General features: G+C 37.2%; 1 protein-coding gene across 2 annotated transcripts in view; it reads left to right on the top strand.

The window, feature by feature from the left end:
* The window catches only part of PREX2 (phosphatidylinositol-3,4,5-trisphosphate dependent Rac exchange factor 2), a 237,988-nt gene that overhangs the window by 50,169 nt on the left and 164,135 nt on the right, over positions 1 to 23,684 (top strand). For both annotated transcript variants that reach the window (XM_033126386.1, XM_033126387.1), the window contains exons 2-5: positions 12,091 to 12,162; positions 13,507 to 13,629; positions 15,874 to 15,978; positions 23,031 to 23,132. In XM_033126386.1, coding sequence (XP_032982277.1) covers positions 12,091 to 12,162; positions 13,507 to 13,629; positions 15,874 to 15,978; positions 23,031 to 23,132 — 402 coding nt within the window. The remainder of the gene's footprint in view (positions 1 to 12,090; positions 12,163 to 13,506; positions 13,630 to 15,873; positions 15,979 to 23,030; positions 23,133 to 23,684) is intronic.

Below are 23,684 nucleotides of genomic sequence, written 5' to 3'. Positions count from 1 at the left end.
TGTGTTTTTTAAGTTATCTGATATCAATGCAAATTCCTGAACAGCACAATACAAAGTATTATATTGGAGACACAATAGTCTACTGGCATCTCTGTATAAATATTTGTATAATATTAAAAATACGGCCATTTAGCAGACATCTTACTAAGGAGTAGTTTCACAAGTATGTTCATGTTAGCTCATGAACTGAACTGCCTTTTAGAAATCTGTTTTATCCCGTGCTGATCACTAACTGACACCATGAAACATACTTTTATCTGAAATGCCACCAAAAATTGTGGGATCTTTGAAATATCTTTTTTTGTTATAATTCTAAACTGAATTAAAAGTTCATTGTTGTCATCTGACTTTAAGTAAGATTGTTTACAAGTAGTATGATTTGTAATATATAGAGAAATAGGTTATAATTTAAATTTTGCCACTTAGCCTAATACGTTATTTCTGTTTAACGGTTCTGTTGGTGATATAAAGAGTTGATCGCACCTAGAAGAACTAAGACAGCTTCAAGAATTTTTCTATTCTGTACCTGACTTTCCTGTAAGTGTTCTCAGGTTGGCCTGATGTTTTAATTCATCAGCCTGTGTGATTCTTGTCCATACCCTGATCTTGTACTAGCGGCTCATTGAAATCAAAGCCATGGTCTGGCAATATTCCACATACCTTGTTCAATTTTATTAGTACTTTGTTCTCTAAGTCCTCTCAAGGACTGTGGACATAGGCTCTAATTTTCATAAGTACCTTAAAGTTTGATTTGGAATTAATTTTTTTCTATTTTCTGCTATTTGTTAAGGTTTCAATTTCTGGAATGTTTTGTAAATATGAACAGAGAGATTGGCACGTGATGCATTTGGGGACCAGCCTGGAATCCTGTACAGAAAAGACCCAATACAAGATGGAGTGTGTGTGTGTGTGTGTGTGTGTGTGTGATTTCTTCTCATCCCCCCAAAAGTCTTGAATTATTTGTTTTGAAATAAAGGAATTATCCAGAGTCTGTTGTATAGGAGTCTGCTGAATTGAGTTACTGTCAATAGGAGAAGCAGAGAGGGGGTTGGCAGGAGTCTTATCCTTTAGTTCTGTTCTCTCTAGTGTTAGTGATAATGATAACCACAGTGGAGATAATAGAACTATGTCTGTGGATATAGCAGTAAAAGCAGAAATATCAGCTAACATTTATTTGGTCCTGATTATGCACTAGCACTACACAAATCTCAATGAAAATTACCTGCGCGTAATTAATTCTCTTCACCTCTCTGTGAGTTAGCTACTATTATTATTAACCTGATTCAGTGAGCAAGCAAGCTGAGGCTTAGAGCCTTGGCCTTCATAAATGTTTACCCCCGGGTAAACTCCACCTCTAGGAGACATCCTGTGTCTCCATAGGTGTGTGGGTAGGTGTTTTGGGGGACGGTTAATTTTGATAGGTTTAAATACAGCTGATTATGAACATTGCATACTTCTGAATCTTTTTTACTTTATTTAGTTGATTTCTCCCTCGAGTTTGGTATATCCCTGACCATTCCAGAAAGAAACATCGATTACCTAAAATAATACAAGGAACCCAAGATCGTCCTGAATCAAATGATACTTGGAATGTATAAGCTAGGAAGAGTTTATTGTCAAAAAGTCACATTATTGAAAGAAATATTTAATAGTTTAAAATAAAGACATAGAGTTATTTAAGTGTTTGAGAAAACTAATTGTATACATGGCTTCCAGAATTGCCTTTAGAAAATATCACTTATAAGAATTAACGTCTAATTGAATTTTGAATTCCTTGGGAAATTAGCAGCAGTTCAGTAAATACACACCAATTTTCTTAGTTTTTTTTTAATACATATATTTTTTTCTCTCATCTTGGGAGTAATTTTTCACTTAAACACTTTTAAGCTCAAACACCAATTTAAAACTTAGACTTCCGAAATGATCAGTATTAAACATTTGTAAGAGCCAAAATGGCCTTGGCAAAACCTCAAATGGCTGAAAATTGAAATGGCTACAGACATATCAAAAATCAATAAAATGGACTTTGGGTAAAAAAAAAAATAACATCAGTATGAGAATAAATAATTAACAGTTAGCTTTGGTGTAGGGGATAATAGGGAACAATAGTGGCTGTGGCAAATTGAAGGGACTGTAGGGCTCTCTTTGCTCCAGCCTATTGTTTCCATTCAAAAATGTGGTCCTTGTGTTGATTTTCTCCTAGTGTTTGAAGAGAGACTATAAATATTGACTTGTATGTGAATGCTTTTATTTCTTTCAATGGTAGCAATTGAATCAATGTTTTCATCACACTGTGCTGTTAAAACATACTTCTACTGCTTTTGACCTCTGCCTTAGATCAACTCATTGCCTTAGGCCAATGGAAATTAAATATTCAAGAAAGACAGCTATAATAGCTCTATTTTTATAGGCTGAGCTGTGAGATGAGTTTGTAGGAATTGAAATGACAAAATACATAACAAAAAATTAAACAAAAACTTAACAGAAAATCTGAATAAAAACTTAAAAAATTAACAAAAGACAACTTCAGAAAAGTTTGCATTTATCATAGCATTTTACTGTGACTGTCTCAATAAAATTCTAAATTTTCACTTTTACATTTAATAATTTTCTGATAACTGTCATTTCATTGAGAATGGTTCTGATTTCTCTTTCATCTTCTGTACAGTTTCAATATTGACTCTCCAGCTACCTAGCTATTAAACATCTTGAAAATCTTGTGCCTTTTATGTAGTTAGTGCACTGAGCACATGCTGACAAAAATGAATTCTTTCTCCTGAAAACTGAAGAACAGTTAAGTCTTGCTGGCTTTTGGCATATTGAGGTCAGACAGGAGACACTAAATCATGTTTTAATTATCTTGAAATCTTGGTAAAGTTTCAGCCTTGAGTGCTTAAAAAATCTGGATGATATGATGAGAAATTATCTTCACCTAGACTCTCAGGTGATGGTGATGTTCACTTTGATTTATTAGTTGTTCTGAAAAAGAGTAAAACATCTTTTGGTGAAAATTTGAGCAGATACTAAAGGCTCTCAATAACTCTGACACAACAAAACCCTTTGGTTCTGAATAATAAGATACATTAACAATCAAAGGGATTTCACTGGGGACTTTGGCCTATTGTTTAGTATTACTGTGATCTCTTCAGGCATCTAGCTGAGTAATCCATGTGTGACGTATATTTTTTAACGGTTTGTAGAGTGATAAATGCCCATGAAGGTGTCTGAAATGCTACTCAACTATAAAACAAATTATTTCTTTTTCTGTAAGTTTTTGGAGTTGTTTTTTTGTATGGCATGTTGTTATGACAGTCTAAGGACAAACTAATATCTATTCCAAAGATGAAAAGATGCCACCCGTATTCCGAAGGAGCTTATAGTCTGGTGGAAAGTGGACATGCAAACTAAGAGTATTTTTAAATTGTTCATTGTAACAACATGTAATTTTAAATTCTCCCTACTTATAACTTTCATAAAAATGTGTTTGACTTTTTATTCATAATCTAACACATTTATCGAAACAAGACTATAGAGAGAAATATGGGACCGAGCATTAGCTCAGCTAGACATGGGAAATCATTCATTTTTATAAGATAGCTCAGAGAGGTTGACAATTCAAAAGCCTTTCAGCTCAAATTCGTGAATTCTCTTGGCGCTGCTGTAGGTATTTTGGGACTTACATGGCAGTGGTGCTCAAATATGGGGGGCGGTGTGAGGTGGGCATGTGGCTGTGTATGGAGACATTTTTGGTTGTCACCACTAGGGGTGGTGGTCGTTTCTGGCATCCAGTGGGTGGAACTGTTAAATCTCCGAAATGCACAGGACAGCCCCCACAACTGAGATTTATCTGGCCCCCAATGTCAAATGTCAATGCTGAGAAATGCTGGTATATGGTGATGGAAAAGAGAAAGATTGTATGATATCCTTAAATTCCAAGTTGCTGGCTATTTGGTTTTGGGGGAAGATATTTAGGAACATAATATACTATTTGGGAATATTTAGGAAGATAATATGCTAGGAAATGAATACTACACTGTCTGGTGGTCTTTAGAAACAAAAACCATCTAGTTAAGAGACAAGTCTCCAGTCATTCCACTGAAGTTAATATTGAGAGTTTACAAAGTGCCAGGCAGTACTATAGGTGCTGGGGATACCACAGCGAACAAAACAGGCAGGCTGTTGCCTTCATGGCGTTCCTGTCCCAGTGAAGGAGCCTAGGAAACAGACAAATACATAACATGGGACGTGGAGGAGTGGGAAGTGCTATAGGGTAAACAAGGGAGAGTGCTGTGGTAGGTAGGGCATGATGGGGGTTAAAGAAGGGAGCTTGTCATGTGGGATGGTCATGAGAGACCTCTCACAAGGTGGCAAATATGCTGAGAATTGAGTGACAGCAGGAGACAACGGAATAAAGACTGCTTCAGGCAGAGGAAGCAAATTGTGAAAAGGTGCTAGGGTGGAAGTAAGCTTGGCATGTTTGGGGAGGAGCAGGAAGGCTGTGGTGGTTGGGCAGTGGTCCAGTATGGGAAAACTGGGATGTGCTCACTAGAAAGAGAGAGAGAGAGAGAGGAAGGGAGAGGCTAGAAGTCAACAATGGGAGTCTGGAACTCTAGACTAGGACCATCATTGTAAGGTGATTATAAAAATATCGATGGTTAGTAATTTCTCTGTGTTTCTACGTTTTCTTAGTTCCCTCCTTGAACGAGGGTCAAGTGCTTGTAAAAGTAAAATGGAGTAATACTTGCTGCCTTATTTTTGGAGGTGATTGGGAATTATAGAGGGAGCCTACAGCCTCTCATGCCACTGTGGGTCTTATGCAGAGTGGGTGTGAAAAGTAATGGAGCAAAGGAAAGACATAAGGGAGAAAGGGAGAGCAGGTGGTGTTGGCTGGTGTGAGAAGTGATGCCCTGATGTAACAAGAGAAAGGTCAAGTTTAATTAAATAACAGAATTGAGTGGTATAGATTTATGGTGATGAATTTTGGGCCCTGGATCTTGGAGAGCCTGGGAATTATTGGAAGGATATTGTATGGTTTTTCAAATGTGCGTAGATACTGTTTTATTATTAAATTTAAGGCTCAGTTTTAGCACCTACCTTCTAATATGCCAAATGTTTATTATGTTTATTACATAGCATATGTCTCTTCCCACTAGTATATAAGCAGAGATTTTTGAATATTTTGTTTATTGACATATTCTATATGCCTAGAAGAGTGGTTTGCAGACATTTAAGGTGATATACTCGTATAAGGTGGTGACATTTCAGGGGATATATTAAGGTTGAAACTATTTTTATGGTAATACTAAGATTTTCTTTCTTCCTTCCTCCTTCCCTCCCTCCCTCTTTTCCTACCCTTTCTTCCTTCCTTCCTTTCTTCCTTCCTTTTACTGTGTTGACATTTGAACTGATGGTGCAAGAGCAATGGTGTGTAAAACTGTCGATGCTCTTGTATGAATCAAAACAGTGGCACCAAACTATGCTAGTGGGGTCACTGCATACTTCACTGTCACCCACTCATGGGGGGTGGTAGGAAGTTTCACTTAAGAATATTCTTGGTAAAGCTGTAAACATGATTAACTTTGTTAAATCTTGAATCTTGAGCACATGTCTTTTTAGTACTCTGTGGATGAAATGGGAAGTACACTTAAGGATTTCTGCTGCATACTCAAGTATTATAGTTGTCTCCAGGGAAAGAATTTGTGTGATTGTTTGAGTTGCTATGGAACATCATATTTACTTGAAATAACAACTATGAGAAAAACTATGGCTTCAGTTTCAGGGCATTTAGGTATTTGGCACATATTTTTCCAAAAAAGAATGAAGTGAGCCTGTCACTTCATGGAAAACAACTGATAGTATTTGTTGATGATGATAAACTCAAGCTTGTAGAGTTTTGGAAAATTTTTGTCTATGACTGTGAGCTTTACAGCTTCCTAATACTTAAAGACTTTTCTAATGAGTTGGATACTATATCAGTATGGATGCTATATCAGTTGGGTACTATAACAACTAATGTGTTTTTTGATATTGTATAATGAAATGTTTTAATATTTCGAATATATACATAACTCTCAGTCCATGTTAAAAATGTACACACAGTTGTCACTTCTCAGGAAAGGAACAAAATGAAGAGTGATATGTATGGAAATTTCAGGATTTGCTCTGTATATTTCTATTGTGTTTGAACTTTGTGTAATTTTATATGTGTGTATTATTAGTGTAATTAAAATATAATTATGATTTTAAAAAAAAATGTACAAAATCATGCACGAGTAAAAGATCCCCTCAAATTGCAAGATAGATCAATGGGCTTTAATATAATACAAAAAGTTGGCTGATATGGTTTCACAGTTTACAGGATGACTATCTTTTAAGAAACTATCACTTATTTAGCGTTGGTGTTGTATTAAAGAAGAATATCCACAATTGTCTGAAAATATTATAGCAGTGAATACATTTCTCCCTTTTCCAACTATTATTTGAAGTATTGTTTCCAAACAACATATCACAACAAATTGGAGCATATAGCAGAATCTAGTTACTTTCTATTAACCTGGACATTCAAGAAATTTGCAGTTATATAAAACAGTACCACATTTCTCACTCAAATTTTTTTGGGGAAAGATAGTTATTTTTTATAAAAATATGTTGTATATAGTTAACACATAATAGGTTTATTATTGCTAATTTTAAATTTATTAATACATGAGTTTATTGGAAAATAAATACTAAAATTTTCTTAGTTTTAATTTGTAATATATTAACTGTTAACAGTATACATAATCAAAGCTCATGTAGTTCTCAATAATTTTTAAGAGTATAAAGAAATGCTGAGAATAAAATGTTTAAGAATCACTCCCAAGAACACTGCCTGACACATATCATAAATATTGTTGGATTTTTCCTAATAGATTATTGTTGCTATGTATTTAAATGGACAAATATTAGCACCACAATATGCATGCCTATTACTTTTCTTCATTTTAAAGGAAGGATTCCTATTCAAAAAATTGAGAATCAATAGATGTCTGGGGAAGGGTGAGATCCAGTGGACTGGAGAAGTTATGAAGGGTTCACTGAAAGTATACTAAAGTAACATAATATATGATTTCAAGGGTGAATGGAGTTAATATTATTTAATTAAGAAACATAAATCTTCCCTGGATCCAAATCCACCTCCCTGCCATTTCCTCCTCTACCAATTCCATTGGGACTGCTGTGGATAAGATCACTAGTGACTGGTCTCTGCATTGTCAAGTCATGTGTCTGTTTGAACCTACTTGATTTCTCAGCACTGTTAACAGTTGGCCACTTCCTCTTTCTGGAAACCCTCTCTTCCTCTGGCTTTTCTGGTACCACATTCTCCTGGGTTTGCTTCTACCTTATTGGTTTCTTTGGTTTCCCTTCTTCTGTTTGACCTCTAACTGTTAGGGTGCCCCAGGGATCTGTCCAGGGGCCTTTTGTCTTCTCCATCTGTGTGCTCTCTCCAACAGATTGGGACCAGTTGTCTCTTCTCTCGGTGTATACTTTCCCTGAATTTCGTCTTTGTGCCCGTGACACTCAACTCTTTACCTTCAAACCTGCTCTCTCCTCAGCTAACTCCCTACGGAGGGATCTACACATTGTTGTCCAAGAGGCATCTCAAACGCCACATGGTCAGAAAACACTCTGACTCCCCTACCCCCAAACCTACTCCTCCTTCTGACTCCTCCATTCTGATAAAATGGCACCACTATTAAGTGGTGTTCAAGACAAACTCAGATGTTAAGTCTTTTTTATTTTTTTATTTTATTTTTTTTTTTTTTGATTTTATTTGGGGAAGGGGAACAGGACTTTATTGGAGAACAGTGTGTACTTCCAGGACTTTTTTCCAAGTCAAGTTGTTGTCCTTTCAATCTTAGTTGTGGAGGGCGCAGCTCAGCTCCAGATTCAGTTGCTGTTGCTAGTCGTAGGGGGAGCAGCCCACCATCCCTTGCAGAAGTAGAGGAATCAAACTGGCAACCTTGTGGTTGAGAGGACGCGCTCCAACCAACTGAGCTATCCAGGAGGCAGCTCAGCTCAAGGTGCCGTGTTCAATCTTAGTTGCAGGGGGTGCTGCCCACCATCCCTTGCGGGACTCGAGGAGTTGAATCGGCAACCTTGTGGTTGAGAGCCCACTGGCCCATGTGGGAATCGAACCGGCAGCCTTCAGAGTTAGGAGCATGGAGCTCTAACCGCCTGAGCCACCGGGCCGGCCCAGTCTTTTTTATTTATTAGGACTGTTTTTCTCTCAGGAAGATAAAACAAAACAAAAGACTTTCTAAAGAATTTGGATGTGATAATATTATTTTAAGTTCAAGAGGTAAAAGGAAAATATTTACCCTTATTTTTTTCCACTTATTTTCATGAAACGAGTATGCATTTTCCTATAATACTGCGGCCCTTCTTAATTTTACCCTTTTCACCTTTGTGTATAAAATTTACCCATCTCTATCCATATTAAATAGCCATATTTTCAAGATGACAGGCTGTTGTTAAGATCATTTTGAATGTAGAATATTTGTAGGAGTAATAAGATTTACTGACTATATGATATTATGAAATTCGAATTGGCATCAGGTATCTAAAATTAAAAGTGTAAGCTGTTGAAATCTGTGGGACATTTGAGAGTGGTCTAATGTGTGTGCCTGACAGACAATAAGAGTGGGAAGGACACAAGTGAGTGGACAGAGATCATTTAGTACATTGAAATCAGAAAGCGAGCCAATGTGTTCTGAGATGAAAACTCACCATGGACTTTGCTTCACTTTTGAGCTAGCAGTGGCCCAGATGGGAAGACAAGGAGAAGGGGATTGCCATCACCTTCCTGTTATATCCTGTAATGAGTTTTCTTCTTTTGATTTCCTGGTAGCAAATTTGTGACCGTTTTAGCTTTCTTAAACTTTAATTAATGTATGACATGTGACATTTCATCAAATACATGATAAAAGGAAAACAATATGGAGCCAGTTGAAGAAAAGGCAAAGAGCTTTGCTCTCTGAACAGGAAGAAGGCAGCCATGACTAGAGTGGTATCTAGGATTGCATTATGCAGGGTCATGTTAGGGGGATGCTGGCCAGTGAGTGAATGCTGACACACCTGCCAGGGATAGGTACTGGAGGGGCACCTGCGAACCTCACTTCCTCCGAATATGACTGTCTGTCTCAACTGGCTCACCTGTCCCTGCCTCTCCCTAGCCTTCAGTGATTAGTAAGACCAGTTTACACCCAGATTGTGATTTTCATTATTGGTGGGGGAGTGTCCCCACATGGCTGAGTGAGAGAGTATTGTACCTAGAGGGAGTTTGACAGAGTTGAAAATCTAGATGAAATACATGAACCCATTTTTCCCATCCAAGACTCACTTATTTCTCAAAGTCTGTTTCTTCAGACTTTGGAAGGATAAACATACAGATTGGTCATCAAATGTGGTCTGTGGACCAAATAGCATCTGAATGCAGATTTGCATTTGAGGGAGCTTGCTTCAAAAATGCAGATTTCTGGGTCCTAAACCAATTTGCTGAATCAGACTTTCTGGGGATAGGTCCCAGGAGTCCATATTTGGAAACTTTGGAAGAGACTCTCCAAGTCTTACATACAAAGTTTGCAAACTACTGGCACTGAAAGCTATTTTTCAAAAATTATTTTCTATATATTTGTATCAAAATGAAGATGATCTAATTCTGAGAAATTCTGGACCAGTAAGGATGAATGAATGCAGATCTAAAACAACATACTACCTCCCTACTGTGTTTTTGTGACTAGGGTATTAATGCTTTCTTGATTGGTATGAGAAAGATTAAATGCCCCAGTCTCCAAAGTCTGAAAGGACTGTATACGCTGGTTGTTAAAGGATGATTCTGAACACACGTTTTTTTTATCTCTACCTTCAGGAAAGAAGACTTAAATATTTTGTAAAAAATGTCAACCAGTTTTTAAGATTTTGCACTCTCAACAAACTATCTAAAATCTGCCCTCACTGTTGTATAAAACGAGGCACTTGGGGCAAATAAATGCTTGGTCAGAAATGCTAATGAGTTCCAGGTTTTCTTTCATGTACAGTTAGACAAACAGTTCCATGTTATCACAGAGGATAAGACAAAAAAATCGATAAAAATATAGTTTACTTAGTTTGTATTTTCCCTTCTAACTCATATTTTGATTCATTTTTACTACCTCCTAACTTTTATTTATTGGTTTCAGAATGTGACTTGAGTTCAGTTTATGAAGAAAAGGTTTATAAATCTAGAAGGTGAAGTTTAAGCTTTGCTTGCACGAGAGGTTACCTGTTTACTATGTGGTCAATATGAAATGTAAACTAGGCAAAACAACCATCCATGCTATTTTAAGACTAAATGGAAAGAGCTAAGGAGCATTTTTGGTATGAGTGTGTGGAAACATATTCAAGAAAAACAAAACTAAAATTAAAAATTAAACAGACTAATACTAATTAAAATGGGCATGTAAAGTCAGAAAATTCTAAACCTCTGTTTCCATTGCCAATTATGCATAAATTTAGGAAATAGTTTAAAAACTGTATCACGTTTTTCCAATAAAAAAAAATGAAGTTCATTCAGTATGTTCTTATTCATTTTATTAAACTCTGCTGAATTATTTCATTCAGTTGAAGCTGTTAGTACTGACGTGGGTTTGTAGTTATGGAATACGAAACATGAACTAATTAAATTGGGGATAAAGATGGTATTGAAACTAATACGAGGAGTGAGATCTCATGGCTCATTTGTTTTGTTTCTTTCAAGTAGTTTTGTTTTTCTTCCTACAAAAGTTATACTTTTACAAAGTATTCTAAAATTTGAATATACGAAAATATCTTAAATGATCGCCTTATTGATGGACATGTGTGTTGTTTCCAATGTTCCCACTTTTGTAATCCATATACCCCGAAACCCTTTGTCTGAGAATTTTCTTAGGATAAATTCCTAGAAGTAGAATTGCCGGGTGCAAGAGAATGCCCATTTAAAAATTTGAGATACATTGTCAAGTTGTCCTCAGGAATGTTGTGCCATTTTATGCTCTTATTAGCCATGTATGGAGAGTGATAATTTTGGAACATTGTGAGCAGTCTTGGGTTTCGTTAATCGCCTAAATATTTAGTATGCAAAAACTGGGATCTTACTTAATTTTCATTTGTTTGATAGAGGTTCCCCAGAGCTTCTGTGTGCCCTGGGGAGTTGGTGGGCTGCACAGTCATACCCCTACTTGGCAGGTAACGGGCGGAGTCCTTCAGACAAATAAGGGAAGGAATGGTCTCACCTGGGTACTAGATAGTTAATGGACAAGGTCTCGAGGACACAAACCACATTTGCCACGTGGAAAGTCTCACTTCCTTTTCCTTCTAAACTTTCTCTTTTAAGGCCCGACATAAATAACTCACTCTACCTTTTTTTTCCCTCTAAAAGATTATAGCTTATTTAGCCAGGGGTCAAAGCTTAATGACCATCAAGAAGAGTCCAGATCTTTGAAATACTAATGAACTTATTTGCCTGCTATGGGGATGTGGAAAGCCCTGAGCTGACCCCAGAAATATAAATTCTGGCTTCCTAAAACTTAGGGAAGGTAGGATAAAAAGGGAAGGGAAATCCTTCCGTTCCTTCTGGAAGAGTCACTTTCTCTTTCTCTCCCTCCCTCCCTCAGTCTCTCTCAGTTCTAAAGGTGTTGCTTCAGAATTTCTGATCCTTTTTTTTTTTTTAATTAGAAATCCTCTTTTTTATTAGACTTTGGTCTTTTGTGCTTCACAAGACTTAGAAGTTTAGGAAACATCTTACTCTAAATGTTTACCACAGAACTTTGAGACCCTGGTGGATAAATTTAATTCACATATACGTGACCACTTTTGGTCCTGCCCCAAAACTAAAAAGGAAAAATAATTCTCAGGTAGGAACGGCAATATACAAGGAGTTCCCTTCTTATAATAAAACTAGTATATTCTATTATACTCAAGAATTATTGCAATTTTAAACCTTGGTTTCCTGTAAAAAAGGTTAATTTAATTTGATCAACGCAGTTATTTTATTAATGTTACCATTATAATATCTTTTCTTGTTCCACGCAGGCATTTTTACACCGAATGAACCAGTGTGCAGCATCAAAAGTGGACAAAAATGTCACAGAGGAAACAGTGAAGGTGAGGGGGGTACAATCAGCCCTCAGCTCAAGCACAAGCCCCCCCTAGATAAAATTTTACCTGTGGGATGTCTCTTCAGGACTCTTCAACTTGTCTTCAGTTCCAGTATAAGATCTTTTGCCAGCCACTTGTGTAGGAAACAGAAAAAGGGAAACTCGGGTTTCAGAAAAGAAACAGGGATTAAGAGGATGGAGTAGAAGACATAGGAGAGAAATTTTTTGCCAAGGCCTCGAGAAAGTTTTGAAAAGGGGAGAAAAATAAACCCAAGACCAAGAACCTGTGTCTGTGAAAGGGAGAGAGCTGAGCTACGTATACGTGAGATGATTGCTAGAGGTGGTTCTAGCAATTTTGGGCAAAGTCAGCTTCCAATCTCTAATCACTAAAGAACCAACGATTTGGACCATCCACTGGTGCAGAAAAAAAAGTCTGCATAATATCTGCAACTCAGAAACAAATGAATAAGCATTTCCTTTTAAGAAAAATTGTGAAGAGTTTGGAACTGAAAATTATTTGTGCTGTAGTCGTCATTTACATTGTATAAACCATCATTGATGTTTATTTTTGGTGCTAGCTTGCTGTTTTACTTTACTGAGAGTGTAAAAAACAAAACAAAACAAAACGTATTTCCAAGGATTTCATAGGCTCTCCTTACTCTGTTACCCATAAGTTAAGTACCTATCTTTCATATTGTTCCACCACGGGAGTATTTTAGTTTGCGTGTTTTTGGTTGCAAAAGACACCTATTACTCCAATTGACTGGAAGATACTTTGGCTCTCGTATGAGGAGCTCCAGACGGAAGAGAAGGTTCAGGCCTGGCAATTCAGGAAGGTCAGTACGATTGCCAGGTTCTCTCCAGCTCCTCCTCTGCCATCCAGGTCTCCAGCATTGCCCCGGACTGCCTCCACCTGCAGCTGCAAAATGCCCCTGTAGCTGTCCCAGCTGTCACTTCCAGGCAGAGTACCTTTCAAGAGGGGGAAAGGGCGGTCCGTTCCAGGGTGTCCTTCTTAGGAGGGAACACCCTGCCAGCCAATCTGCCTGCGCTGTTTTACCTGCCACCCATTCTCGTTAATGGGGCGGAAGTACCGTGCTTGAAATTCAGTCATGCGGGCTTTTTCTGAGCGCCAGGAATAGGTTCCTGGTTGCCAGAGTTGTGTGGGAGTGGAGAGGATGTCCAGACAAAATTGGTGCTCTGCCAGCAGGATGGGAGGAAGGAATGGATGTGGGATAGCTAGCTATCCACCGAAGTCTTCAGCTTGGAGAGGGGATACTATACTGGCATAGGCTTTTTTTTTTTTCAAACTTGCTTCACTGTTGTACTTACTTACACATTTCTTTATTTACAGATGCTGTTCTCCAACATTGAAGATATCCTTGCAGTCCATAAGGAATTCTTAAAAGTTGTGGAAGAATGCTTACATCCTGAACCTAATGCTCAGCAAGAAGTGGGAACCTGCTTTCTTCACTTTGTAGGATACATTTCTGTTTATTTGAAAAGCTCTTTACCCTTCCATTTTAAGGGTTAGCTTTTGGCATAGCCGTATGTGGGAATTCAGCATTAGAAGTAAAATCTGACACCAAAAGTTTGGGGTCTTTTAAGGTCACTGGAATCTTCCATTTAGAGCCAGAAAAGGGGGGAGTGCCTCACATCATCCATTTTGTTCAGTGAAGAATAAACAGCCTTTTCTTCTTCCCAACAAGTTAGTTCTTCGCATCCTCTGTAGCTTTGAATTCTAATGAATATTCAGGCTGTTCATAATGAATGGATTTTTATGTTTCTCTGAAACATAGAGCATTGCTCTTGTGAGGCAGAAAATCCTTACCCTTACAATGGTGTGAGGAGCCTTTGATTAGTCAGAATTTTCCCTTGTTGATCGACTTGTGACAAACCTGGAGGTGAACAAACCCGGTCACTCTAGGTACACATATGCCTGCGTCTGAATTTTTCTCAAGGATGGTTTCTCAGAAGGGTTTACTGAGTAGTGCAGAAGGATGAGTCAATACTCAGCTATTTTGCATTATACCTCATGCTCGTATGATCCTTTTCATCGCTTTGTGTACGATAGCGGAAATAATTCATGTGATCGATTTGCAAAGTAGAATGCCACCTGCATAGTAAAAATTGTTTTAGAACTAAAAATCATTTGTGCTCAAAAAAAAAAAAAAAGCACTGCTCTTTATACCATTCAACTGCTGTTTAATTTTCAGAATGCTAATTTGAATCCATAGTTGTCAAAATGCTATGCAAGGCAGTTAATGTTTTATTAAAAAAATGTGTGAGAGTATTTGGTCATAGAAATCAATTTTTGATCATGTTTATTTCCATGTAGTCTTTTATAAAGGTGACGGTATGTAGTTTCTAGATCTGTATTTCTGTATGTAGTGAGCAGACTCTGTATATGTCATTTTTATAACCAGAAAATAGTTCATTAAGATAATTATGTTAAAGGGAAAAGCTCCTTGGTGGTAGGAAGACGAAGCTGGGTACGACCGGAAGTCAGGCATGTTTGTGTCCACTTAACCCAGGCTGTGCTCTTTCATGAGGGAATTCAGGTCTTCTGCCAGCTGGAGTAGTTACTATCTCAATTCAGGGCTTCACATGGGAATCTTCCACCGTGATGTGCATTTCCTCAGTAACACATTATCAATCTGTCATCCATGAATTTAGCTAAACTCTTTCTGAAGTTTATTTCATTCTGGTTCATACCATCTCCTGAATTAAGGAATTCAGTGCATTCCCTACTGGCTACGTAAGCTAGCACTCTGTGTTTCTTTCTAAATGCATGTCTTTAAAGTTTCAGGGGACGCACTTCTGTTCTAGAATTTGATCAATACATTTTCTGTGTCTTCTGCTGTTATGGGTACTGCTTGGATAGATATTGAGCATAGCCATTTAGAGAAAAATCTTATAGATGGAAGAAAGCCATCATGATGGTGAAATTCCTCCTTTTTTGAAAGTATCCCCTTTATAGCATTTACGACAGTTTATTTTGTTTTTAACTTGATCACTTCTAGTGACAGCTGTAAGTATTAAAAGACGTTTCTTTTAATCTCCAACCTGCATATCACTGCCCATCATTGCACCTAGTGGTCCTAGTTTTGTATTTTGAAGCTACATAAAGTTGCAAATCCTTTACCATATGACAGCTATTTAAATGTAGCTACCATTTCCTTACTTTTCTGTACTAACAAATAACTCTTTCTGAAATGACCTCTCATGAGTAGTGTCGTTATGTTAATAACTTGTTGCTGAATATTCTCCAGTTTGTCAGTGTCTCTTTAAACACAACTGCCCAGATCGGTGCCTATGAAATGAGAGGGTACCGTGTTTCTCTTTTCCCTCTACCTAAAATACATTCTTCCCTTTCCCTGCCTGGAATCATGGATTCATCTCTCTGGACCTTGCTCAGATGTTACTTCCCTTTCAAGGTTTATCTGAATCCTCTTAGCAAAGCCAGGGACTATCTTCTCTATAAGTTGCTACCACTTGGTTCATTTACCTATCCCACATCATATTGGACTGTAATTAATCTATCTCCTTTCCTAGGCTATTTGTCATGGATCAGGGAAAATAAACAAATAAGATATATTTATACATACACACAGTATAGCTCTTGAAACACAGTAAACACTTAATAAAGTTCGTAAAGGATACAGTTAATATTTAAAAATAGTTAATAAAATGACTAACTCATTGTTACTTGAATTCATAGAAAGACAAGTTTCGTATCTATGACGAATATTGTAGTAACCACGAGAAGGCACAAAAACTGCTTCTTGAACTGAACAAAATTAGAACAATCCGGACCTTTCTTTTGGTGAGTATATATTTATGTGTTAATATGCTGTGATGTGTTGATAGGTCCAGTAAGAGCCAAGGAATAGCGTCAGTGTGATGTAGAAACTGCTTGTGGGATAAATCTTTTAACACATCCAGGCTAGGAAGCTAGAATCCTTAGATGAATGTAGAAAATGAGAGTCGGGAGAAGCTTGTATATGGGGACAATGATAATGTGTCCTGGTTGATTATGAATTGTTTGCGAAGCCCACAGTTTCCTACCGAGGGAGGACATTTATGCCAGAGTTCATCATTGCTTTTATATCCCTTACTCCCTAGGGTTTCATTTACTTCTGCTAAAAAAGCTGTAAGTAGGGCAGTAACAGGAAGGAAACAAATCATGGGGATGGTACAAAAGAAATTTAAAGATTGCTTTTTCTCCTATATGCTTTCCTTAAAGCATATAGGAGTTTTCATAAAAAGAACAAGAATGTGTATTTAATTTCTTTAGGATAATACAAATAGATGCGTATTTTGGCAGTTACTTGGACAATTGAATTGCCAGTGAGGAACACACTGTACGTGTAGAATTCAATGATATTTGGCAGACTGTGGGGAGGAGCAGCCATCCCCATGGCCCAATTTTAGGTCATTTCCATTACCCCCCAAAAGTCCCTCATGCCTGTTCACAGCTCATCTTCACTCCTACCGTTAACTCCAGGTAATTGTTGATTTGCTTTCTGTATCTATAGTTTTGCCTTTTCTGGAGGTTTCATATAAATGAAACTATTCAATATAATCTTTATACCTGGCTTCTTTTACTGAGTAAAATGTTTCTGAGGTTTATACTTGTCGTAGTATGTATCCATATCAGACTCATTTTTAGTGCTGAATAATATTCCATCGAATGGACATACCATGTTTTGTTTATCCACTTGCCAGTTTATGAACATTGGGTCAACAAGTGACTATGATAGCTATGAACCTTGAAAGGTCATTTCAGGGAGAGACATTTGTTAGTATAGAAAAGTCAGGAAATGCCCAGTTTGGGTGATTGTAAATAATGCTGTTATGGACGTTCATGTACAAATCTTTGTGTGGACATATATTTTCACTCTCTTGGGTAGGTATTAAGAGTAGAATGGCTGGGTCATAGTAAGTTTATGTTTAAGTTATTAAGAAATTGCCAAAGTGGCTGTGCCACATCCACCAGCAATGTGTGAGGACTGCAGTTTCTCCCTGTCTTTGTCAACACATGGTATTATCAGTTCCAGTTATAGCCATACTCATGGATGTTGTAGTTGTATCTCAAGGTGATTTTTATTTACCGTTCTCTAATGCCCAATGACATTAAGCATGCTTTTATGTGCTTATTAGCTATTCATATATCCTCTTTTGTGAAATGCCTTTTCAGATCTTTTGCACATATTTAAATTGCAATGTTTATCTTATTTTGGCTATAACTTTATTTTGAATACAGCTCCTTCATTAAACATATTATTTGCAAATATCTCCCGCCAGTGTGGTTTGTCAGGTCATTTTAAAATATTGTCTTTTGAAAATCAAAAGTCTTAAATTTTGTTGAAGTCCAATTGATCAATTTTTTCCCCATTATGACCATGCTTTTGTTGTCATGTTTAAGACATCTGTATTCAGGTATTATATTTATTTTGTTCAGTTTATTTATAAGGATTTTACTCTTTTTGCTGCTATTGTGATTGGAATTGTCTTAAATTTTGGATCTTTCATTGTTAATATATAGAAATTTAATTGACTTTTGTATATTCTTGTGTCTTGAATATTGTATACGATACCTTGTATCCTCTGATTTAAATTCATGTACTAGTTCTAGAAGTTTTTTTTTTTTTTTTTTTTTTAGTAAAATATTTAGGATATTTTACATATAGGATCCTGTCATCTGAGAGTAAAGATAATTTTTCCTCTTCAATGTGGATGATTTTTTTTTCTCTTGTACTGGCTAGAACTGGTACAATATTGAATAGAAGTGGTGAGAACAGATTTTCCTGCCTTGTTTCTGATATTCAGGAGAAAGCATTCAGTTTTTCATCATTATGTATGATGTTAGCTACAATTTTTTTGGTAGATGTCCTTTATCAGGTTGAGGAAGTTTCATTTTATTCATAGTTTGTTGAGAGTTTTTATTATTACCTGTTTTCCTTTTCTAATATAGGTGTTTGAAGCAATGAGTTTCACCCTATATACAGCTTTAGTTGCATTCCATAAATTTTGATATGTGTTTTCATTTTCATTGTTTCTTAAAAACGTCTAGTTTCCTTTGCGATTTCTTTGATCCATTATTTATTTAGAAATTTGTCTTGGGAGGCAGTTCTCCATGGGCTTCTTGTATTTGTGTACTTTTTCTGAGCAGAGGAACTGACTGCCTTTGTTGTAGCCTATCTTTTGAATAATATCTGTATCATGAACAGCCCCAGAAGGTAGAGATATTCTCTTCCTCCTCAGCAATGGGCAGACATGCCTGCTGCCATTATGAAAGATTCATGTTTCCCAATCTCAGGACTCCTCTCCTGTTGTACGTGTGCATGTGTCACCTGGCCCTCTTTGTGTTGTAATGTGAGAGGTGGGGCTTTGGAAACGGGCCCCAAAATAATGCTACTCTGGCTACGGCTATCGCTGTGAGGAAAAACACCAAAACAACAAAACTATACTATATCTCAGTCCTAGGAGTCTCGTGGGTTGTTACTGTATCCATAAATCTGAGGCAGGTTAACTTTTTAGCTTGCAAGTAGGGTAAAAATCTTAGATTTATCATAGTTTTAATTTAACATTTTGAAATTTTATTTCCCAACATTGGAATTCTCCAAATTTCTTCCTATTGTTGATTTCTTATTTACATCCATTCTGGTCAGAGAACATACTTAAATCACTTAAACCCTTTTAAATTCATTGAGACTTTTTTATGGCCTAGCATATGGTTTGAACTGCAAGTTATTATTTTTTTCTGTATGTTCCATGTGTGCTTAAAAACTAAGTACATTCTGCTGCTATTGGTTGTAGGTGTTCTAGAAATGTAAGGTCATTTTTCTTATCAGTGTTGTTCATGTCTTCTGTATCCTTTCAGCTGGGTGTTCTGTCAGTTATTGAGGGTAGGATTGAAATTTACGGGTATAATCGTTAAATTCTCTATTTTACCTTCAATTAGGTCACTTTTTATTTTATGCATTTCAAGTCTCTGTTGTTAGATATGCATGCATTTAAAATTGTTGTATTTGTATTTCTATGTATCATAAAAAATCCCTCTTTGCTCCTAGGAATATTTCTTTTCTTAAAATCTATTTTGTCTGATATTATTATAACCATCACAGTTCTCTTACTGTTTGTGTCTTTTTCCATTATTTTACTTACAAACTACTTATGTCTTTGAATCTAAAACATATCTTTGGTGGACAGCATATAGTTGGATCTAGCTTTTTTTAATCTAGTCTCATATTCTCTGCCTTTTAACTAGTGTTTAATTCATTCACCTTTAATGTAATATAGATATGGTTGTATTTACATGTATTGTTTTATTACTTTTTTGTGTATGTCTCATTGTTTGTGTTCCTCTATCCCTCTTTTACTGCCTACCTTTGTGTTAACCAAATATTTGTAGTATACTGTTTCTCTTCCTCTGTTGATTTTTTTAGGGTGTTTTTTTGGGGGTGGGTGGGTAATTGCTCCAAGGACTACAATATGTATCTTAACTTATCAAGTCTATTGTGTTTCCCCGAAAATAAGACCTAGCCAGACAATCACCTCTAATGCGTCTTTTGGAGCAAAAATTAATATAAAACCTGGCATTCTATTATATTTTATTATACCCGGTATTGTTATATTATATTATATTATACCCGGTATTATTATATTATATTACATCACATTACCTTACATTATATATTATATTAAAGGCCCGATCTTATATTAAAATAAGACTGGGTCTTATATTAATTTTTGCTCCAAAAGACGCATTAGAGCTGATTGTCTGGCTAGGTCTTATTTTCAGGGAAACACGGTATTTCTCTGAGGTTGGTTATTGTTTTTCATTTGTTTGTTTGGTTTTAGTAAGTTGCTTAGGCTTAATTTGAGAACCGGTATCTTTTGTATATGCAGCTGCTGTTATCTCTGCTTAGTTTTTTTCTTTTATAATTTAGCCTTTCTTTTTAGGGGTCACTCCTGTGATTGTTTATCTTAGTGACCAGTTGGTGATTTGTCGGAGGTGATCAAAGATCAATATCAATCTTATCTACTGATCTGTATGTGTGAGTGTGCGGGTGGGGGGCATTCAAAGGACAGGCAGTTTTCAAGTCAGACGTGGAATTTTCTTCCCAAGCGGCCCTCTCAGTTCTTCTCTGCATGTGCAGTGCGACACTTGCCCAAGCATGACTGCAGTCTCAGGCTGGCAGAATTGTGGAAATTGCCCATTTTTTCTTACGGAGTGTGCTGATTTTATTGACAGCACCCTAGGTTGTGGGATTTTTGCCCTCTGCAGTCCCCTCTGGCAGCAGGTTTTCAGGACCCATGCTACTGTGGTAATGTTACCATGCAGGGTGAATTGGGGCAGGCAGGGTAGAGTGGGGAGGGAGAGGATGGGAGAAGCCCTGGCAAGAATGCCAGACTCCCACTGTTCTTACTAGAAGTTCAGCAGTTTTTCATGAATAAACGTCTCAATGTATTGTTTGACTTTAGTTGATTTCTAGAACCCTGAAATGGTTGTTTTTTGACAATTTTGTCCAGTGTTATCTTTGTTGTTTGCGAAGAGGGTTTCCTGATCTGTTCTCCCTGCCACGACCAGAAGATGTGTCTATGTCTATGCCACTGGCATTTTAAGGCTCTTTAGAAAGTGGTGGAACTCTGCTGTCTTATTGAATGCATTCTGTTCTCAGCAGAGTTGACTCCGCATTCATCTTTGTCAACTGAATTGTGTGAAGGCACACTAAAAAAAGTCAGCAGTTAAGATTGTTTGTTTTTAGATGATCCTACAGCATAGTCTGAGAAGAAGAACCTGGCTTTTATAGTTCTTGCCCTGGCACTAAGGGCCCACTAATTATCTGCAGGACTTTAGGCAACTCATTATATCTCTGATGTCATTTTTGTTATTCATAAAATGGGGATAATACCCTTTGGAAAACATACTGGGGTTTATAGATTTGGGTGATGACCTTATTATTTTGGGTACTTGGATGCACTGCCACCTCAGTAAGTTCTGATGATCAGTGAATGTTCTGGGAGCTCATTTAGGAAACATTCTTTATGTATACATAAGGACAGAGCTGGCTCTCAAAAGCCAGTCCAAAATGGCAACCGGCTTGTGTTCTTATGGAGAGAGTTCATCATTATACAGTACTAACAGACAAGGAAATAAAAGTGGGTCAGACAGTCATGAGTTCCTTAGAGCACTTCAGCTCGGAGCTGGGTAAAGGGGGTGGCCACATTTATAAGGGTTGCTAACTCGTATGGGGACGTTGAAGCATCACTGGAACAACAGTGAGATGTAAATACCATAGCTGTGTTTCATAAGATTCCTCGTGACAGTACATACCGAGTTGGGAAGATTATTTTGGTAACCTGATTGCAGGAGGGGCTGGATCTCCCAGAAGCATGCTGAATCACAATACAAATCTGCTGCTCTGTCTTCTGAGGTGTCTGGGTGATGTTAGAGGCATGGTGTTGCTTTTGACGACTTGTATACACAAATTGGAGCTGAAGTTGAGTTGCTTAGTGGATTTGTTCTGCTACTATCACTCTTCCTTTTGCATCCGTCCCTGCTCAGCACTTGGTCTCTCCTCTCAATGAATATAGGACACCATTTTTAAAACAGTGGTAGAAAAGTTGCGAAATTATCGGTATGATGAAGGGGCCCTGTTGTCCTTTCGTTAAATATTTATTAACTGCTTGCTCTATGCCAGTCACTCTAATAGGCACTGCAGAAACAGGTTTTGGCATCAATTTCAAATCTGTTGTTTTTTTTTTTTTTAATTGGGGAAACTTGGGGAACAGTGTGTTTCTCCAGGGCCCATCAGCTCCAAGTCATCCTTCAATCTAATTGCGGAGGAAGCAGCTCAACTCCAAGTCCAGTCGCTTTTTTCAATCTTTAGTTGCAGGGGGCGCAGCCCACCATCCCATGTGGGAATGGAAGGCTGGCAGCTCATTGTCTTCAATCTGGTTGTGGAGGGTGCAGTTCACTGGCCCATGTGGGAATTGAACTGGCAACCCTGTTGTTTAGAGCCCGCACTCTAACCAACTGAGTCATCCGGCTGCCCCCCACCCCATTTTTTAATTGTTGCTTAAACCACAAGACAAAGACTAGATGCCAAGAGTATTAAGCTTTGTTTATCAGAGTTGATTTCCTCTTGACCATCACTTTCTGGAAAATGGAAACTTCTATTTCCTCTCACTCAGACTGCTGATTTGGAGACTTCTCCATTTATGTTGCTTCTGTGGAGGTGTCTGTCCTCCTTCTCTGAAACTGGCTGGTCAGTATCATTGGTGAGGTATTATAGCTAAAAGTGACTTAGAGATCACTTAGTTAAATATGCCAATTTTACAGAGAGGAAAACTAGAATTCCTAAATCAGTCCAAGTTGTGTCACTAGTCAGTGGTAGAGCATGGATTGAACCCATTTTGTGTTTAGACCTGTTCTTCTACAAAATAACACAACCTTCCTTTATAAGCAGGATTGGTTTCTGTATCTATCTGTCTGTCTGTCTATCTATCTATCTATCTATCTATCTATCGTTCATTCATACGTCCGTCCATCCATCCATCCATCCATTCATTCCTCCATCTCTATCTCTATGTCTATCTTTTTCCTCGGACTTCATACTCAGGAGAATATATGTGAATTGATTTTCCAGATACAGAGTCAAAACACATTTTGATTTCCGGACTAATATGAAAGGCAATAGTATTGCTCTTTCTCACCTGTAAATGTTATTTGTGACTGGATGTGATCTTCTCAGAGAAAGAAGCCATATAGAGAATTGCTTTCACAACTTTTCAGCAGAAAATTTTATGGTAGATGAAAGCTTTACTTCTGGTTTAAAAGTGTAATTAATATGTTTATTTCCACCCCAGAACTGCATGCTTCTTGGAGGACGGAAGAACACAGACGTTCCCCTGGAAGGATATTTAGTAACACCGATACAAAGAATATGCAAGTACCCTCTCCTTTTGAAGGTATTTTATATGTTTACTTCTTGGTAGCATTTTCCTTGTGCCTGCATATTTGGCTCATGATCTTTTTAAAAAACTTATTTTAAATAGTCTGACATTCTAAAGAAAGGGCAGGTTGTAGTTATTGGGGGAAATAGTTATTTTGGCACTAATTTATATAGGGAATAGGAAACAAACCGTTTGGGAAAGGAGACTTTTAGGGCACTTTGTAGGCAACATACATGTTTGAGTTTCGTTTAGATTAAATGCATTACTTTCACTGCAGATTCCATTAAGTACATTATAATCAGTTTATACGGCACTTTATCTACATACAGGCTTCTCTTAAAAATTCTCTGTTGGTATTGATTTCCCCTAACGTTGATGCTAATGAAATTAAGGTCAAAGTACATAATTTCAGAGCCTGGTTTTTAAATCATTATTACAGGGAATGGTGAGGGTCACCTGGGATAATAAATGATAGAATGTGGAATGACACTGCTAAGAAAACACTGCCTCTGGAAGATGCTTCTTTAGTGGTCATAAGTCCATTGCTTCATTACGATGACCAAAATT

The sequence above is a fragment of the Rhinolophus ferrumequinum genome, chromosome 14 (genome assembly GCF_004115265.2).
Source record: "Rhinolophus ferrumequinum isolate MPI-CBG mRhiFer1 chromosome 14, mRhiFer1_v1.p, whole genome shotgun sequence".
NCBI classification, from domain to species: Eukaryota; Metazoa; Chordata; class Mammalia; order Chiroptera; family Rhinolophidae; genus Rhinolophus; species Rhinolophus ferrumequinum.
Note: the sequence above shows the minus strand (reverse complement) of the source record. Positions and strands in the feature narration are given on the sequence as shown.